The sequence below is a fragment of the Rhagoletis zephyria genome, unplaced genomic scaffold, assembly GCF_001687245.7.
Source record: "Rhagoletis zephyria isolate East Lansing unplaced genomic scaffold, Rhagoletis_zephyria_1.1 Rzeph_scaffold_00166, whole genome shotgun sequence".
Classification (NCBI taxonomy): Eukaryota; Metazoa; Arthropoda; class Insecta; order Diptera; family Tephritidae; genus Rhagoletis; species Rhagoletis zephyria.
In genome coordinates, this window is record NW_016157250.1 from 265,154 (window position 1) to 285,087 (window position 19,934).

At 33.5% G+C, this 19,934-nt stretch overlaps 1 protein-coding gene across 2 annotated transcripts in view; it reads left to right on the top strand.

Annotated features, from left to right (window-relative positions):
* The window catches only part of TkR86C (Tachykinin-like receptor at 86C), a 380,372-nt gene that overhangs the window by 251,368 nt on the left and 109,070 nt on the right, over positions 1-19,934 (top strand). For both annotated transcript variants that reach the window (XM_017606798.1, XM_017606791.1), the window contains one exon: positions 8,148-8,228. In XM_017606798.1, coding sequence (XP_017462287.1) covers positions 8,148-8,228 — 81 coding nt within the window. The remainder of the gene's footprint in view (positions 1-8,147; positions 8,229-19,934) is intronic.

Genomic DNA, 19,934 nt, shown 5'->3' on the forward strand with positions numbered 1-19,934 from the left:
TTGTAAATATCAATTTTGAGTGAATAATCTTCAGTAGTTACTAAAATATCGCAGTTTTCGTATTTCCGAAAATTACCGTTATATGGGATGTGGGCGTGGTTATTGTCCGATTTCGCCCATTTTCAATACCAGCCTACCTTGGACTAAGATAAACCTACATACCCAATTTCGTTAAGATATCTCAATTTTTGCTCGAGTTATCGTGTACACGGGCGGACGGATAGACGGACAGACGGACGGACAGACAGACATGGCTTAATCGATTCCTCTATTCGTTCTGAGCATTTATGTATACATTTGTCTATATCTATCCCGATTCGTTTTGGGTGTTACAAACAACCGTTATGAGAACAAAATTAATATATGTACCCTTGTGCACAAGTGCGCTCGGGTATAATAAATAGTCAACTCTAGTCAATATGTGAGTGTCGTAAAGTTATGATATTTAAGAACATCTCTTTCTTAATTAACGATGACACTGTTTCTATATGAAGCTGATTTCGACATTTTGTTTTAATAAAATTTAGTATCGAAAATATTCTTTCAAAACTTGCCTAGGAATGTGATATAATGGTTCGTTCAAAACCTTTTTTCAAAACTTATAAAGGAAAAACGAGAAATGTAGCAGCTGGCGGTCCACCGTAACCAGTAAGGCTTTGAAAGGGGTCTACGGGGGAAAAAGTTTGGGAACCTCTGCTATAAATGGTACTTTTTGCAATCTGAACCTGCACAAAATAAATACACTCCCGAATTCACATGTATTTCTTGCGTTAGTGCGAAGAATTTTTGGTGGACAAAAAAACGATTTTCGTTACCATTCTGTTTACCAATGATTTGGAAAAATCCCGGAAAACACGAAGCGGAAAATTGTTATTCATGCACCAACAATACATTTGGTTTCAATCGAAAAAGTTAGTAAATTTAAATAAAACCATGAAATTATGTATAGTTTGCCCTCACCTTTATCGCTGAGTGTATTAAATAGGTAAAAGTTTCTGTATGTTTGGAAGGTACCACGCCTAAGTATAACCAACCTTGGAAAGTCGGCGCAGATGTCCAAATTAAAAAAAATATGGTGCAGAACTTTTTTAGTTTTTGTCCGCCGAACAAACAAACTTAACATTTGTATATCGATGGCTGAGTGGAAGATCTACCTATCTCGGCAGCCAGTTCGAAAACGCCCTATCCCAGAAAACTTTTCAATAACGCCCTACATCAGAATTTGATTGAAAAACATCCTATCTCAGAATTTTATTGAAAACCGCCCTATCTCGAAATACATGTAAAATGCCTATCTCAGTTTTTAAATCGGCGGCTGAGATAGGTCGATCTTCCACTCAGCCATCGATATATATGTACGTACATATACTCATAAATATTTAATTTAATAGATCGGTCTTGTGTCGTCTACAAAGGTGTACCGAGCGCTCATTTACCTGTTGCACATAGTTATGCATTAAAAGTTCCCAATCATCCATCCGAACTCGAAACTGTCTATGATTGCAAAGAGTCTATGGCAACGCCATTACCACTTGATGATGGATCTGATTGCATTCCGATTGAAAACAATTTACCGTCTTTCATATGCCAAGAACACCTAAACAGCATGGTGTGTAAATTAAATCTCTTCCATAACAACGCAATGATTTTGGCATCAGAACTGAAAAGCGTGAATGTTTTAGCACCAGGAGTAAAAGTAATGGCCTACAAACATAGACAAGATCCGTTTATGCAATATTTCAAGTTATCGGAAGATGGCACTCAGGCTTATGGCATTGGTGTTGCAGGTTTGATGAATGAAATGGGAATTACTGACTATAAACCCGAACAATGGCGTCTCTTTACTTACGCATCAAAGCGAAGTTTGAAAGCAGTCTTGCTCTATCGCGATAGTAGCAAGAAACCCGTTCCTATCTTGTATGCGGTTGGAATAAAGGAATCATACGAAACAATGCAATTAATCTTAGATTGCATCAAGTACAAAGAGCACAGGTGGCGCGTGAACTGAGATTTTAAAGTTCTCTCACTACTATCAGGCATGCAAACGGGCTACGATTGGTCAATTCAATATATGTAGTTCACGAGCCCATGATAGCGCTTAATAAAATCATGGTTCCTGATTTACATATCAAACTTGGTGTTGTTAAGAACTACATCAAACAGTTGGTTAGAGTCAACGAAACTACATTCCTATATTTGAAAAATAATGCCTTTCCAAAACTTTCCATTGAAAAAATCCGTGAAGGTAGTTTTTTGATTGTATATGAGTGAAAATCTCTTAAGTGGTTGTAAACCGAATAAAGTGATTTCTGCGAAAATATCTTGACCGTCCAATTTTGGGTGGCCCATTTGAGAGATTTTCGCACATATAATTTATTATATCTCTCTCTTGCTTTAAGAACCCTATAATTTTTATTTCAGGTGTGCTTAATGGGCCGTACATCAGAAGATTAATGAAGGATCAAGGCTTCTTGGAAATTCTTGATGGCACAGCAGCCGTTGCATTGGATGCAGTTCGGGCTTTAATTAAACACGTTCTGTGTAAAAATCGTTCACCAGGATATGCCATTTTTATTGCGAACTTGATGGAATCTTTTGACAACTTTGATGTGCACATGTCGCTTAATATCTACATGCTACACAGTCACTTTGACTTTTACGAGCAACTGATTTCAACAGAAACCGACGATTTAGGGGAGAGATTTCACCAATCCATTATGTGTTTTGAGGACCGATTCGCTGGAAAACGATTGACTTAAAAAAATCATTCGAGCAAAAGAAACTAGCAAAATATGCCAAAACGGGATTGAAGAGAACCCAAATTTAGGTCCAAATAATATATAAACTAATATTATAAAAAAATATTACGAAATTAAATATGAGTTGTAACCCAAAACCACATATCTGAAATAGGTAAGGTAATATCAAAATACAGTCACGTGCGAAATTTCAGTAAAATAACCTTAAAACTGAGGTAGTTATTAACAAAAAACCTAAAATTTAAGCAGATTTTTAAGCACCGTTATATCGAAAACTAGAGCCAATCTGGAAAAACGGAGGACGCCAGTGAATTTAGAAGATCCCAGTTAAGTAAGATCAGTTATCAAAACCTTTGCCCAGAATAAAATTCAAAACCTGAGCACAGTGTTTTAAACGACGAAAAATTCACTTTCAGAACTCTAAGACTTTCCCCCTAAATATCTCAAAATTTTGATGTGATACGGATTTCCTGAAAACACCATCATAATCTAGAGGCCAAAATTAAATTTACGTGTTTGGCGGTTTAGCTGTGATATTTCAAAACCTAAAAATTTACCTACAGTGTTATTGGCAAATCAATGGCTGCTTAATAAAAATGTGTAATATATTAAAGCGTACTTAATCAAAAGTTTTTTATTGTATATTCAGTAATTCATTTTATTTTTTTCTTCCAAAGTAGTGGTTTTGATCTATAATTGGACTAGTATTTTTCTGTCTATTTTGAACTAGTATGAGACAGGTATATTTCTGACCGAAATCTGACAATTGCCATCTCGTAGGACATCCCCATGTTAAAAATACCAGTTGATTGCATGGAAAAAAGATAGTTGGCTGACTGAATTGGGCATGTGGTTCATACTAGTTGCGAGGTAGTTTACAACTAGTCCATTTGACCACAGGGGTCGATTAGTAAATGGAATATGTAAAATGTAATTGTTTTTGGGACCTAAAAATGTTGCATAACAAGCCAATAATTCAATTACTCGTTTTCTTTTGCTTTGTTAACTCCGTTAAATTAACTGATTTTATGAATGAATACATTTATTTGTAATTTTTTATGGAATTGGCATAGGCATAAGCATCGACCAATTCTTTCCCCATAAGCCGATCAATCGGCATCGGCATCGGTATCTGAAAAAAAATATTGGAATCGGTCGGACTCAAGGCACATTAAGCAGGTAGTATCAGTAGAGCAAAAACAACATTTGCGTGTATTTTGTTGTTGCTTCTGGTATCGAAAGTGTCAAAAACTGTTCTGAATTTTTTCTTCTAAATCAAAGCGTGCCATGTGAAATACAAAAAATTATAAAAAATAAAAAATTGAAATTGGAAAAAATAAAAATTGATGCAACTTTCTTTCCTAGTAAATTTGTTTGCTTCTCGAAGCATTGATCCATCCTTTACAAGGGCCAGTAATCAGCGGTTGTGCTGCTGAGTTGGGCGAACGTTCCAAAAGCAGCTATTCAATCGCTTGTTTTGTATGGAAAAAGGTTTCACATGCAAATGGATTTTAACAATTCAGAATTTTTGTGAGAAAAAATTAAATATATTTGACATTTTCGAGACCAAATAATTTGAAAATAAATCAAATCAGCTGCTCTACTGATACTACCTGTTCAATGTACCTTGGTCGGACTCTAAATAGAAAAATATCAATATTATGTAAAATGTAAATATTTAAAGAGTTCTAAATTTTTTACAACGAGATGTCTAAATTTTTTTCTTGCCAAACATTTTGCATTCTGAAAGGTATTGTACTGGGACCGGGAAATATGTAGCTCTTAAATCCGGGACCGTTCCGCCGAAAACGGGACGGTTGGCAACCGTGATTGGAATCCGCAATCAAATTTAAATTTTTGCTAAAATACTTTTTGAAACACGCCCATATTTTTGAAATTTTATTTTTTTATAGTGAATTAAACAAAGACTAGAGTGCCAGTTACTGTCGAAATTCGACAGTTTTTCTAGTTTTAGAAGCCTTGGAGAGGTTTTCTAACTTAACACGTAGCAAAACTTATACGGTACAAATTAACTAACCGGAAAATCTTCTGCTAAAACGTAACTAAACTTTTTTTATCTGAGAAGGTCTTTGGAGGACTTTGACAGGACTTGGAATTGACATGATACATTCAAGTTTATCGATAAACTTCAATGATTTGATATGAATCAATGTTGAAAGTCAAGAACACTAAAATTCGATAACTCAACAAAATTCGTTAAATCGACCAATTTAGATAACTGTGAAATTCGATGGCTCCATAAATTTCGGTAACTCAAAAATGTAAAAACTTTGGATACCTTTATAAATTTTTGCTTTTGACATCTCCATATTTTTCGAAAACTATCTAAACATTTTGATAACTCGTTACACTCTGTTAAGATGATTAAATTCGATAAGCAGTGATAAATCGATAAGCTTATATAACTTTCGATAAACCGATATATTTTGAAAGTTCCATAAACTTCGCTTCGTTGAACCAACCAATTTCAGTAGATCAATAATTATCGATAACTCTGTAAGTTGAAAGAACTCCATTCATTACGACACCTCGATACATTTCGTTAAGTCTATAAATAATGATAATTCAATAAATATCGATAACTTGATACATTTCTTTAACTTGACAAATTTCGTTAATCCCACACGTTTTTATAGCTCGATAACTAACCGTAAATTTGGACAACTAAGTTTCTGTGTCTATAAATTTCGACAACTAAGTAAACATTGATCAGTTTGAATAATTAGATACGTTGCGATAACTTAATAAGTATGGATAAATTTCGATAATTATAAACTTCGATTATTCGATAAATTTCAGTAACCTTTATGGCTGATTTTATTTCGATTCCTATCGGAAAATTTAAACTCTATTAACCTAATTCTGTTGTATTTCTCATTGTCTCCATTTTCGCCTTTATCTCTATTTTCGTCTTTATCTTCACTTTTGCCTTTTTTTTGTCTTCATCGTTATCACTTGTTTCTTCATCTTCATATTTATCTTTATTTCAAAGTTTAAGTTTTTTAAACGACGATTTTCGACCAATTACGAAACTATAAAAACTCTCCTCATCTACAGAAAATTACCTTTCCAACGGAGTTTTTGGTTTTGAAATCGGTAACTTTACTTTGGTCTTCATCTTTGTTTTTATCTTTCACATCTTGGCTTATGTCCTTTTCTTTTTCTTTTCACGTAGATGAGATGAGATGCGATGCGATGACGTGATAAGATGTGACGTGATTTTATGTGATGTGATAGGATGTCATGTCATGTGTTATCATATCCTGCGATGTCATGTCATATGATGTCATACCATATGATGTCATATAATGTGATGCCACGTCATGTAATGCCATGTCATGTCATACGATGTCATATCATGTGATGTCAAGTCAGTTGATGTCATGCCATACAATGTGATGTCCTATCATATAATGTCATGTCACGTGATATCGTGTGATGTGATATCATATTATGTGATGTCTCTTTATATCATGTGATAAAATGTGATGTGATATCATGTAATGTGATCACATTCCATGTTCCGATTAGTGTATCGATAACCCTGTTGATAACTGTGTCGATAAAAATACCGGTAACAATATCCATAAACATATAGAAAAATACAACGATTGTAAAATCATCAGTAGCGATTATTGTACCTACCGTTAACATATAAATTACTAAATCGATAACAAAATCAATTGTTTAATCGATTATTATACCGATAAGAATATCCATTATTGTATCGATAACAATATCGATTATTATATTGATTATTATATCGATTACAATAGCGGTTATTTAATCAATAACAGTATCGATAACAATATCGATTATTTTATCGATAGCAATATCGATTATCATATCGATAAAAATATCGAGTTTTATATCGATAACAATATCGATCTTCATCCTCATCCTTTTCTTCATATTTATCTTTATTTTTGCATATTCCTCTTCACCTTTACCTTAAAGTGTTTTAATTTACTTTGATCTTCGGTTTTGCCTGTACCTCTAGGCATCTTTGTTTTTGTTTTTATTCTCAAACCGCTAAACCGCTGAGAACCATTTCCATGTGCATTATTCCCCTTGAATTTGACAATTTTCACCCAACCAACCAACTGGCGCTAAAGAAATATTCTTACCCTTTCAGTTACCCTAATTCTTATGTATCTGCCATTGTCTCCATTTTCGTCTTTGTCTTCACTTTTGCCTTCTTTTTTTTACTTCATCGTTATCATTTATTTCTTCATCTTCATATTTATCTTTATTTCAAAGCTTAATTTGAAAGCTGTAGTGAAACAATAGGCGAAACATGTCAAATTGAACATATTGCAGCAACATCTATACACATTTCGAAAATGTTTAAACGACGGGTTTGGCCGTAATTTTCAACCAATTGTTAAACCATAAAAACTCTGCTAGGTTAAATCGCCAAACGAACGGAGACAAAATTTATGTTAGCGTATTAATATATAAATTACGATAGTTCCTTTTTGGTTGTTGTTGTTTCCGACAGGGTGGGTGTATGATGTATTTTGGAACGAATTTCCGTCATCCCTTATCAAATTTGGTTTGGAGATAAACCGGTTTCGGCGTTGTGCTATCTTCAGTGTCATTTTTCGTTTCGTTTCTTTGGGAGAACGAAAAATGACACTGAAGATGGCACAACGCCGAAACACAAGGGATGACGGAAATTCGTTCCAAAATACATCAGATTACGATAGTCTTAAATTCCTAATTTACTGGTCTTAACTATGCAAATCAACTTCAAAAAGTTCAACTGTTAATAGCTAAGTTAGCTTTAGGACAATCATGACCATCTTATATACATAAAGGAATGTTAAGTATGAGCAGAACCCGAGATATAACGATTTGAAGAAGTACATGAATAGTCAGAATCACGAAAAGATCCAAATTTTGNACATAAAGGAATGTTAAGTATGAGCAGAACCCGAGATATAACGATTTGAAAAAGTACATGAATAGTCAGAATCACGAAAAGATCCAAATTTTGACAGATTATATCTACGAAGAAAGAAAAATAATAAAAGTTCCTCCAATACGTGCCATCTTAAATATTTCATGTATAGAACCCATAAAAAATTTGAAGCGAATCGGAGACATGAAATATTTTGTTTTTTGAAATCCTTCCGATTTAAAAAAGAATGGCCCATATTCTTTCTTTAGCACTCACACCATGAAATTTTCATTTCTGAAATTGTAAAGTAGGTAGATGCTTCTTAGGCGTTTACGTTTTGGTGTCCTTTCAGAGAAAAATGCGCTCAAAATTATTGCATTAGGGCGTTTGACCGCACTTATTATATTGGACGAAATTGTTTAGCTAGAGATAATAAAATAATTTTTTAATCTCATTTCTTACAGATACTATAATGGTAAATCGCGGACTGTGTGCTTCATGTTATGGCCAGATGGTCGTTATCCAACCTCGATAGCGGATTATGCGTACGTATTAAGCTAGCCACAAACGTTAAACATGTGCACGAACACTCGTGTAAGTATGCTCGGTGAGCGATTCATACATATGTGTGTATTAGGGATGCCAAAATATCAGGAAAATTAGGATCCCGGGATTTCGGGATATTTTTTAAGTAAACCCGGTCAAATTGGGGCATAAGTTTTATGAATATGAGTAAAAATTCAATATCTGAAAGCATTTAAACATACCATTAAATAAAACTATTTAAAATTTACGAGAAACTGATTGTAAAACTCATATATCGCTAGCTTAGAGTGAAAAGTTGCTAACTTCACTTTTAATGAAAAATCATATATAGGAGGCTAGATACATTAAAATTGCATCGTTTCGAAAAGGGTAAAGGTCCTTGTTTTATGTGTTCTCGTTTATATTAAATGAAAGGATAATTTGCTAAGGCCAAAAAAAGCTCCGAAAATTCGATAAGGCCAAAAAAGTTCGAAATCTTTTAATAAGTATCGATTCGTATGGAGTTTTGCTTTGCTTTAAACAGGCAAAATGTTGTATTCCAAGTTTTGCGAAATACGTGAAGAAAATGGCTATACGAAGTTTTTTCCTCTCCTGCACAATGTTTAAATTGGGACTTAGCAACTTAAAAAACCATGTGATTGAGGAACGCATACATCACAAATAATAATGTAAATACCAGGTACTATATAAAGTGACGATTAATAAAAAAACATAAAACAAAAATATACAAAAACAATTTCTCTAAACATGTTTATTCTACTCTATAAAGAAATTGCAAATGGAGAATTTTTTGCCATTTTTTTCGCAATTTACTAGAAATTTTGAGGGTGTACGAGTCAAACGGATCTCAGAATCGGATTCAGCGGGTCGACTTACATGTTGGTAGTTGGGTCTGGTTGAAAACAAACACACCTTTTTTTGCTGTTGTTGTTATTATATTGCACTTAAAATGTTTTCGTAAGAGCAGCAAAGCATTCAATGCGGAGTCTTCTAAGCTTGACCTTCAGTTCTTACATACAAAACCTACTGATGAAAAACATATTTCGGCATCAACACTTTTAGGCTGAACTGTCAAAAGGTAGACATAATCCATTTGAAGATAATGACCCCTATCCCCTCCATTACAAAATATTTGAACATCTTTTTCCAGCACGTCGGTCAAATTATAAGTTTTTCGATTTGAGGAAGTTTTGAGTAGATTGATCTAAAAAATTATCTAACTTTCCTAAAAAAACTCTCTGTTTCGTTTACAATAGCGACGCTATGAGTAAATTCATTGAAATCTTCTTCAAAAAAGGCTCAGACTGCAATTTAAAAGTACAGTTTCAAGCTTTTTGTTAATTGCAGTCAAAACGGCATTTTACAAAATCATACTTCAACAAGTTGTTACTATCAATTCGATATTTCAAAATTTTCGGGATCCCGGGATTAATGCAAGCAAATCGCGGGATTTCCGGGACGTCAAAAACACCGGAATCCCGGGATTGGCATCCCTAGTGTGTATGTATGTGTATTTTTTTGTATGTACCTTAGACCCCCTGCAGAAAAATATTATCACTTAACAAAAAATAACCTACTTGGAGGTAGCTTTTTTGCGGGATTTCTCTAAAATATATAACTTGTAGTTAGCTACAAAAAGCTAACTTGAAACAAGTGGACAAGTAATGCAGGTGTAAAGCTCGAGATAGTTTTCTTTAATCGCGTTTCTATTTAGATATCCTGCACTTAGCAAATACTTTTTCGAATTGAGGACAAATAAAAGGAAGATCGAAATTTCGTATTATCATTTTGAGGTTATGTCTGACAGAGTTCGAATATGGGACCACCTACAGCAGAATATGTAAACAAATATGAAATATGATAAAATAAATAAATAAAAAACAAAACAAAAAATAAATAAAAATATTTTGTTTTTCCTATTGATATTTTATGCCCAAAAGTGGTTACATAGTTGCAAGTTAGTGACATCAAATGGAAATGACTATTTCGCGGCCATTGCCATAGAAATATAGTTAGCTTTCGTCAAAGAAAATATACAGATAATAAGTGACTTATAGCTCCTTCCTAATCAACTTAGAGTTAGCTTATATTTAGTGATATACATTTTCCGCAGGGCCAGCATCGAGTAGTCTCGAGCCGCAGTGTTGTCAGGTCACTGAAGTGAGAAATCGTCAGTTTGGCTCTCAAAAATAGCTATTTGCATGTAAAAATCGTCAACATATAAAAAATTTAAACAAACAGAACCGGGAAGCTCTTTTGGTTCTTTTCTGATCGATATACGTAAAAATAAAAGGTTAAACGTTTTGTCGAAACTCTTGGCAGCAAGTGCTACTTTGGACTAAGTAGCACATTCCGGAGGAAAGTCCTCTCTCGACGTACAAAACCCGCACTCTATAAGTCACTCATCATGCCCGAGCTGTTATATGGCGCAGAAGCTTAGACAATGACAACATTCGATCAGGCAGCTCTTGGAGTATTCGAGAAAATGATCTTACGGAAGATTTACAGGCTTCTACGCGTGGGCGATGGGGATTACCCTAGACGATGGAACGATGAGTTGTATGAGATTAATAACGAAATATACATAGTGCAGCGAATGAAAATACAGCGGCTCCGCTGGCTTTGACATTTCGTTCCAATAGGAACCGAAGTTCCAGAATTCAACTTGCAATCCGCTGGTGGGAGCAGAGGAATAGGGAGCGCCCACTGCAATGGAGAGATCAAGTTGGCACAGAGAGATATAACTGGCGTTCTTTGTCGAGCTCGTCCAAAATGGCTTAGGCGGTTACAAAGCCAAAGTAGAAGAAGAATATGCATATGATAAATGACGGAGTTGGATACACCAGGAGGAACTAGGAAAATATTCCTTATCAGATTGATCCTGGAAACGGTTCGATCAAAATGTTACATAACCTTAGCTATCGCTTGGTCTGGAATTGCTGCGACACTGTTACCAGGTGGAAGCACTGCTGATTCAGCTCTTAAGCTGCCATTGAACATTTAAATCATCGAAACTCCCACGTGCAATATTTCCAGAACATCCGGTACGTAAAAAATCGCATGAGGTTCTTGATCGATTGTTGCGAGATTTGCGCGGAAACGTTCAACCATTCGGGAATGCATTAATATTGTTCGCAGGAGATTTTACGAAAACATTGTCTGTAATTTCTCGATTAACACTAGCGGGAGGGATAAATGCTTGCCTGAAATAGTCAACAGTGTGGCAAGACGAACATACATACACTGCAGCCGAGGTATTATCGCGATAATTACGGACATTGGGAACGGAAAGCTACCAGTCAATGAGAGATTAAGACGAATTTTATTGCCAGATAATTTTTCTGACTTAGAAGTACGAAAGGAGAACTGATCGAAAGAATGTCTCTTAATTAAGAAAATGTATTATAGGAATCACGATTGGCTCAGTGAACGAGATATTCATTCTGCGAAGAATAAGGATGTCTACCAACTAAATAATAGTGGTATTGACAACAGTTGGTGCTTGAGCTAATCTGCTCATTTACCAGACTGCCACGCCCCTTGCTCACTTTGGTGAATACCACTAATGTTCAATAATAATAATATTCAATCCAGCATTCAAAGTGAGGAAATAACATTTACGTCGATAAACACCGTTGTGGCAACGGATGAAGCAGTTAATTATCCAACGGAATTTGTGAACTCGATTGATTTTCTAGCGATGATCCCACATACTGAAATTGAAAAAAAGGTGTGCCAATGATCATGTGTCGGAATATTAATCAGCCAAAGCTCTGCAACGGCACGCGACTCGCAGATAAGAAATTGATGAAGAACATAGTGTAAGCAAAGATTTTAGCGTAGCCCTTTAAAGGTGAAGAATTCCCATGATTCCGAACGATACACCATTTCAATTTATAAGATTGCAATTCCCGTGTCGGCAAACCAGATATCCTTCAAATCCATGCAGAGAATGGAAAACCCACAAATATTATGCACAGAAGTACTAAATAAATCTTATATGAAAGGTATGCTTTGTTTCGTTAATCATTTATCATCCATGTAACTGGAATATGCCACAGCAAAGCGTGGCAGGGTACAGCTTAGGGATGCGCGATACCGATACGATATTCAATATATCAATATCGTTGTTTAACCTATCGGTTAATTTATATCGACATCAGGTGTTGCGATACGATATCGATACACTATTTTGTTTCGATATTTGAAATATCGGAAAATATTCTCCACTTTCTCTAGGCTTCTGAACTGAAAATAAAGTTGAGTACATATGTGTAAATGTGTTCGTTCTCGCAAAACAGCTTTTGGCATAGTAACCATGAATAATAAAATTCATAAAAATATCAAAATTGCTTACATCAGTTTGCAATTCTCAATAAATAAATGCTCGTAAATTTATTTCTTCAAGAAAACCTACAGCAAAGGCAAAATACTTCTTGCATAAAAATAATATTAGCCAACCAAGACAAACCAGAGCTGATGTATGCCAATTTAGGCTTTAGCAGATTCAATTGATCATGAAATTTTGTGTACCGAACAAAAACTTAAAAATTCTGTTTTTGAGGTCATCTGCAAACCCCATTGAACGGTACTATTTGTACTTCACATTTAGAAATACATATGAACGTATTAAAAGGTGTGTCTCTTTGAAAGTACTAGACATGCTTGTGAGGAGGGGTAAATCAAAGTTGCATAACTCTGGTTACTATTTTTTTAAACTCATTTGAGGCATTCACAATGGTGTCGTAAGTGTAGTATTTTTGTATTTCGTAAACTTTAAAAGCTTAAACAAATGTTTAGAGGACTTGAAACGGCAACCAACTATTTTTAACACTGCAACAATTCATAATATAACTTTGATGGTACTTTGCGAACCCCCTTAATATATATTTTTAGGCGTTTAAAGTTTGCGACATACAACAATACGACACTTACGACACCGTTGTGAAAACCCCAATTAAAGTGCATCTTATCCGAAGTAACTTCGTTATTTGAATTTATGCTTATTCGCCTTTTAATTACAAATATACGTGGTGCGCAAAAAAAATCTTTATTAGTCATTTCGTTTTCGAGATTTCCGATATTCAATATATCGATATTATTTTAGTAGATATATCGGTATCGGATATTGTGAATTTAGAATATCGCGATACCGATATACCAAATTTTCATTGGCGATACGCATCCCTAGTACAGCTAGTTTTTTTATGAATGTCTAGCCCATTATACATATAACACCGCGCGATAGTAAATTCTAAACACAAATATCAATATATTCGCGAAACCAGAGGCCAAATATAGTAAAATTGCGTTTTTAGTTTTTCACTCTGACCTCAGTAATTCAAAAATAAATTTAGAGAAATGTCCTCACTGAAGGAGGATGGGTATCAAATTAAAGAGGAAATCCTGTAGAATTTAAACAGATTCAAGTTTTTGATGCAGAAGGACTGGTTCAAAATGTCCTTTTAAAATTTTATCCTTGAAATATTGTAATATTTGTTTTTGAAAAAATTATATGTCAAGGACTTATATAAACTCGATAACATCCTCGAATTTCGTCCTTCTAACTTTATTAGCTTAAAAAATTACCTTTTCCTCCTTGTGAATCCATAATATTTTAACTTTTTTAAATTCTAAAGAAATTTCCTCTTGCATTTGGTACCCATATTTTTATTCTACATTGCATTTGAATTTTTTAAATAATTTGTGGAATTAATCATATCTTTGAAATTACAAAGTCCTTTAGAATAAATCCTGACGTCAGAGAGAAAAAATAAAAAAGCCACTTTAAATAAAAAAATGATTTATTTATTTTACATAAGCAATTTTTTTGAATCTGAATTTTATATAAGCAATTTTTTTTGATTTAATTTGTTGAAAAGTGAAGAATATCTAAATCTCGGGACTAATCGCGGGATCCCGGGATTGGATTTAAAATAAATCCTGACGTCAGCGAGAAAAAATAAACACCCCACTTAAATAAAAAATAAATAATATAAAAAAAACTTTTTAATATACAACGCTTTTATAAATGGACTAAGAAGTAGAAAATAATATTTCTCAGTCCCATAGAATTTGTTTTGATAACTTTTGATTTTGAAATTTTAGCAAAAGTCATTATAAACAATCTATGAAATTGAAAATGAAAAACGTGGAGCGCATGCGATACAAAGCATTCGATTTAATTGACAATAGTCAAACTACATAACGTAGACCTAAAATTTCTACAGCGAAAGTAGAACTTTGAAATCGATTTTAAGCGGTCGTTATTCATATACCCACATACATACATACATATATTACTTTTCATATCAATTCAAGTGTATTACATGCGCCCCACGCTTTTCATTTTCAATTTCATAGATTGTTTATAATGACTTTTGCTAAAATTTCAAAATCAAAAGTTATCAAAACAAATTCTATGGGACTGAGAAATATTATTTTCTACTTTTTAGTCCATTTATAAAAGCGTTGTATATTAAAAAGTTTTTTTTATATTATTTATTTTCTACTTTTTAGTCCTGTCTGAATAAAATTTTGCAATAGATATTAAAATAATTCAACGATATTAATAGAAAGGTGCACACACATGCATTTACATATGTATGTACATACAAACGAGCACCAATTAATTTTATTTAAAGAAATGGCGTGTCGTCTATTTCCGCTGTAGCAAACGTAGTACATAGGGCGACATCTAGATGTCATCTACCTCGCCCTATTCAGTACAGATGTCGCCCTATGCACTATGCTTTTTTATAGGAGCTTTTCAAAGCAAAGGTTTTATGGTGTCGGACACACAACATTGAAAGTTTCTGGATCCACAACATTGAAAGTTTCTGGACACACAACATTGCAAGTTGATAAAAGCGTTGTAATTAGGTTTCCAACCCATTTATTTATTTTAAATAAGCAATTTTTTGATTTAAGCTGTTAAAAAGTAAGGAATATCTAAATCTCGGGACTAATCCCGGGATCCTGGGATTGTGTTAACGACATCCCGAAAATCCCGGGATCGGAAAAAGCTGAAAAATTAACATTCCTAGTACATATCCAAGCAAGAGCGTAACGACAGAATGCAAAATTATCCAGTAGAAATCGGTTGTATGCATTCATGAAGTATGCATGCTGTATGAGTAATGTGACCAATCGTACTTCTTTCGGAAGTACAGTACTTATTTTTGGGCCGTTGTACTTCGTACTTCGATGTACAGTCAAACGTACTTCTTTGCAATATTTTTACTACCTTTTAAGTTGAGTTTTGTTTAACTGATTCTAAAATTCTAAAAGGTAAGTCATCTCAGTTAAAAAGGATGCTCGTAGATCAACACATATGTAAATTATGACTGTCTATCGCATCACATCTGTAGCTGACAAATTTCATTGTAAGTGACTATTCATTCAATAAAAATGTGTTTAAAGGCCGGTCCACATAGAACTTTCGGGTTTACTTTGGCGTTGGCGTTGGTTTGACAGAACGCCTGTTAAATGTATGTTTGCTACAATGAACGCTTGGCACCGATTTACCTTAATTAACATACTTACGACAGATAAATTAATATTTCATATTAATTATTGCATGAAAAAAGTATTTTTAGATTGTTCCTCCCTCCCAAGACTCTTATGGCCTCATTTTTGAAAAATAAAATAAACAGATCTATGAAGAGAGATTTTCAAACAAATTGTTTTATGAAGCATTCTTTATTTTTTATACTACTCGGCTTTCTCATGGAAATTCAATTAATATTCTTATAACTCGAGTCTACATATCGCGAACCTTGTTCAAAGGTGTACTTGTGGGAAGCTCCTGGCACGTCACGGTGTTAGCGTAGGTCCCACTACCGAGTTCCTAACGCCAATTGGTATGTCAATAAATGTTTACACACCGGTTGTGTTTTTACTCAGCAAACCCTTCAGTAGCTTTTATTAAATTATTATTATTACAAAATCAAGTATCAAATAATCTATATCTTCGCGAGATGAGTAGCACTCGTATACACGTTTTTCGAATGGTTACCAATATAGCGTAGAAGAAGAAAAAGAAAGATAATTATGTATCTACATTCTAGAATGTTTCAAGAAAACAATGTCAATTTGAGAAATGAAACATGATTAAAACAGTGTTACCAGATTTTACATACAAGTATATCTCAAACTAAATTTTAATAGCTAATAGTAGGGTGACTAACTTTTTTGCCGCCACATTCTAATTCAATATTTACCTTATCTTGTCAATTTAACTGAATTCAGTTTTTCAAAGAGTAATTTCAAAAGTATACTCGACAGTAAACTTTCTTAAACCGCTTTAATTTAAGCCAGAATTATAATATTTAAAATATTCTTCAAATATTCCCGGTAGTAAACTTTTTTAAACCTCTTTATTTTGCAATATTTAATTTATCTTATTAATTAAAATAAATAAACAGGTGGCAACGTTCCCCAAAAAAAAATTTCGGCTGTGAGCCTTTTGAAACCCCTTTATTTTGACAGCCATATTGCAATATTTGATGTATCTTATCAATTTAGCAAAACTGTAATTTTCAAACAGGTGGCAGCTCTCTAATTTTTTCTTCTTCTAGATTTTAAGTTAGACCTGAAGCAATACATCGGTGAAAACTGCTTTCTATTTCTATACAGACAGACAGTAAAAATTTCTAAAAATTTTTGATTTAGCTTATGTTGCTCTTATAAAGAAAGATAATTTTATTTAAATATCTATAATGTACAGACATCCGGCTGTGAAAATTTTATTATATGTATAGATTTTCAGAAAATGGGCACGACACCGCTTACTTATGCTCGGTAAGCACTTTATCGATTTCCACTAAGCCCAGTTCATTTATTTAAATATATCATTAAGTCTAATTGAGCATATTATCGAAAATGTTTGAAATTGGAAGAAACCCCGGCTTTTCATGTACATAGTTTAAAGAAAGTGAAAAAAATGTATTTAATCCATTTCTACTTATACTTCTTTACTTGTTAATTAAAAAATTCGATTTGTTGGATTTGGTACACTGTCAATGTTGTTGTATATTCTGCTTTTACCATTTTTTCATTACTTTCACACTATTTCTTGTTCTCAGGTCCTGTACTTCTTTGAGCTATGAAATAGTTGGTCACATTATGTATGAGTGAAAAAGTGTGCACAGTGAGCGGCTATGAATTTCCAGAAATGAAGTCAATTTCTGGTGAACTGTAAGCGAATGCACTTTGTTGTTGTTTTAAGTACATTTCTCTATGAATTTGTCTACAAACAGCATCACAAAGGCGCATATTCATAGTCATATTTAGTACTCAACTAAGTCGAAACTATTCTAAGTCACAACTAAAGCTATTCATAGTCGCCTTAGTTTCGACTTTTCTGGCTAAGTACCAACTTAAAATTTAGTTTCGGCTGCAGCTGCAACTTAGTCGTAACTAGGAAGAAGTATTTTATCAAATTAAGGGAAAACAGGCGAAGGATGTAAAAATTAAGTTGGTAGAGGGTGATTTTGATAATATTGAATAATCTTCAATTAAAATTTACAAAGATCGATCAATTTTAATCGGAAGATGAAATTAAATGCGTATTACAATTCGAATAAAGCCACATCACAATTTTATAATTGGAATAATTTAGATAAATTTTCAAATAATAAGTCAGTTTCACGCTAGTTCTTTTAAAGTTAATTTGTGCATAATATTTAGATATCTACTATTTGTATGTTTCACAGCATGCTTTTGATAAACATCGACTTCACATCACTGCTCTTGTTCTGGCTATTTCACACAATTAACAAGAAAATGATACCTTATTCTTTTGTATAATCATGCAATTGATATTATTTAATAAAAAAGTAATTTTTCCAAAATATCGTAAAGAAAAATCGATACATTTTCACACTTATATCGTAAACTAAGTCGAAACTACTTAGTAGAAGTCTGAAATGCGACTATGAATAGAGGTAAATTTTAAGTTGGTACTTAAATTTAAGTTGCAACATTGTTAGTTTCGACTTAGTTGCTGGACTATGAATACGCGCCAAAATGTTTTGTTATATTTTCAGTCTTGTGCAAAAATCTTAGCGAACAGACACACGTCGATATATTTTCGGCCCTAACAGGGCTTTTACATGATATGGATTTGCATATAGGGTTGCTAGATCTTTTATGCGCGAAATCAGTACATTCGACTTTTTCATGCTAAGAAAATCAGAACTTTTCAGTACATTTTTATTCAAAGCAAAATTATGAATGTAAGTAACAGATAATACTTTAAAACGCCAGAGTACTTGTTTTTAACAATATACATAAATAAAATATCTATATATATATAAATGAATGTTTGTCTGTATGTCCTTTATAGGCGTCAAAAGTACCCAACTGATTTTAATGAAATTTTTACGGTAGGTGCACATAATCACTGGGAGTGTTATAGAACAAAACTAATGTCAATAGGTGGTGCTGCAGACGAGATATTTCTAAAATCCGTATTTACAGAAGGATTTGATTAAAATTCGAAACGTTTATTAAACACCTAAACATAAATATATTGTGTGAAAATATACTCGATAGGTGGCGCTGCAGTCGAGATATTTCTAAAATCTCTTTTTACATACAGATTTGAATAAAATTTTAAACATTTATTAAACACCTAAACATAAATATATTGTATGAAAATAGACTCGATAGGTGGCGCTGGAGTCGAGATATTTCTAAAATCCGAACTTCCAGGCCGACATGATTCAAATTCAAAACATTTATCTAGGGGCACGTTGTATAAACTGAACTGAAAATAGATAAATCAACTACTACAGTGCATAGCGATCTACATTTTTCACAGAGAGCCAGAAACTTCAACATTCCAAAAAATTTTAATAATTCCTGGAATGAGATTTAGTATGTAAAACAAATTTCGGAAGCAAGAAATATTCCTTAATTGCTTAATTAGGGCTCTTTTAAATTTTTTCCACAGATATATTTGTAGCCCTAATCACTTTTGCAAGAAAGTATAAACTGTTTTCCAGCATAATGCATTTGCTTAAGGACACAGGTACATAGCTGTGACACATACATATGTATGTATTTGGGATCTTTTAAATCTTTTGCGTAAGAAAGTAGGTAAACAGGGTTCTCCAGTATAATGCATTTTATTAAACACGCAGGTACATAAGTAGATCGTTAGAGCGTATCTATTCATGTATATAAAGATAGATGTTGGTTAAGGCATTTAAATGTTTCCTAGGTAGGTATGTTAGTTAAGGTTTATTTACTGAGATCGGAATATGCAATGCGTTTTGGGCCTATTTTAAAAATATTAAAAATTTAAACAGTTCCGCAGTAAGCATGTGCACTCTGCAGGGATAAGTACAGCAAAATATAATAACAGTTAAAATTACTATAAAGGTTTTCAGAGCAATATCGTGTTGTGGTTAAAATACAATTCAAAAGTTGTTCAATATTGTGGCGATTTATTTGTGCAATAAAGTTTTGCTGATTGACAGCTTATAAATTCAAACGCATTTTTCACGTCGTTCCCGTACAATTATGCCTCCAAAGCGATAAGCAATTGGCCGATCTACACCTCAAGCACGGAAGAAAAGAGCATTACGAGCCTCAGAATCAGACGAGCAGCGAGCACTAAGGCTAGAAAATCTTCGAGTACATGCCGCTGAGACCCGTTCGTCTGAATCATCTGAACAAGAAGAAGTGAGGTTAGAAAC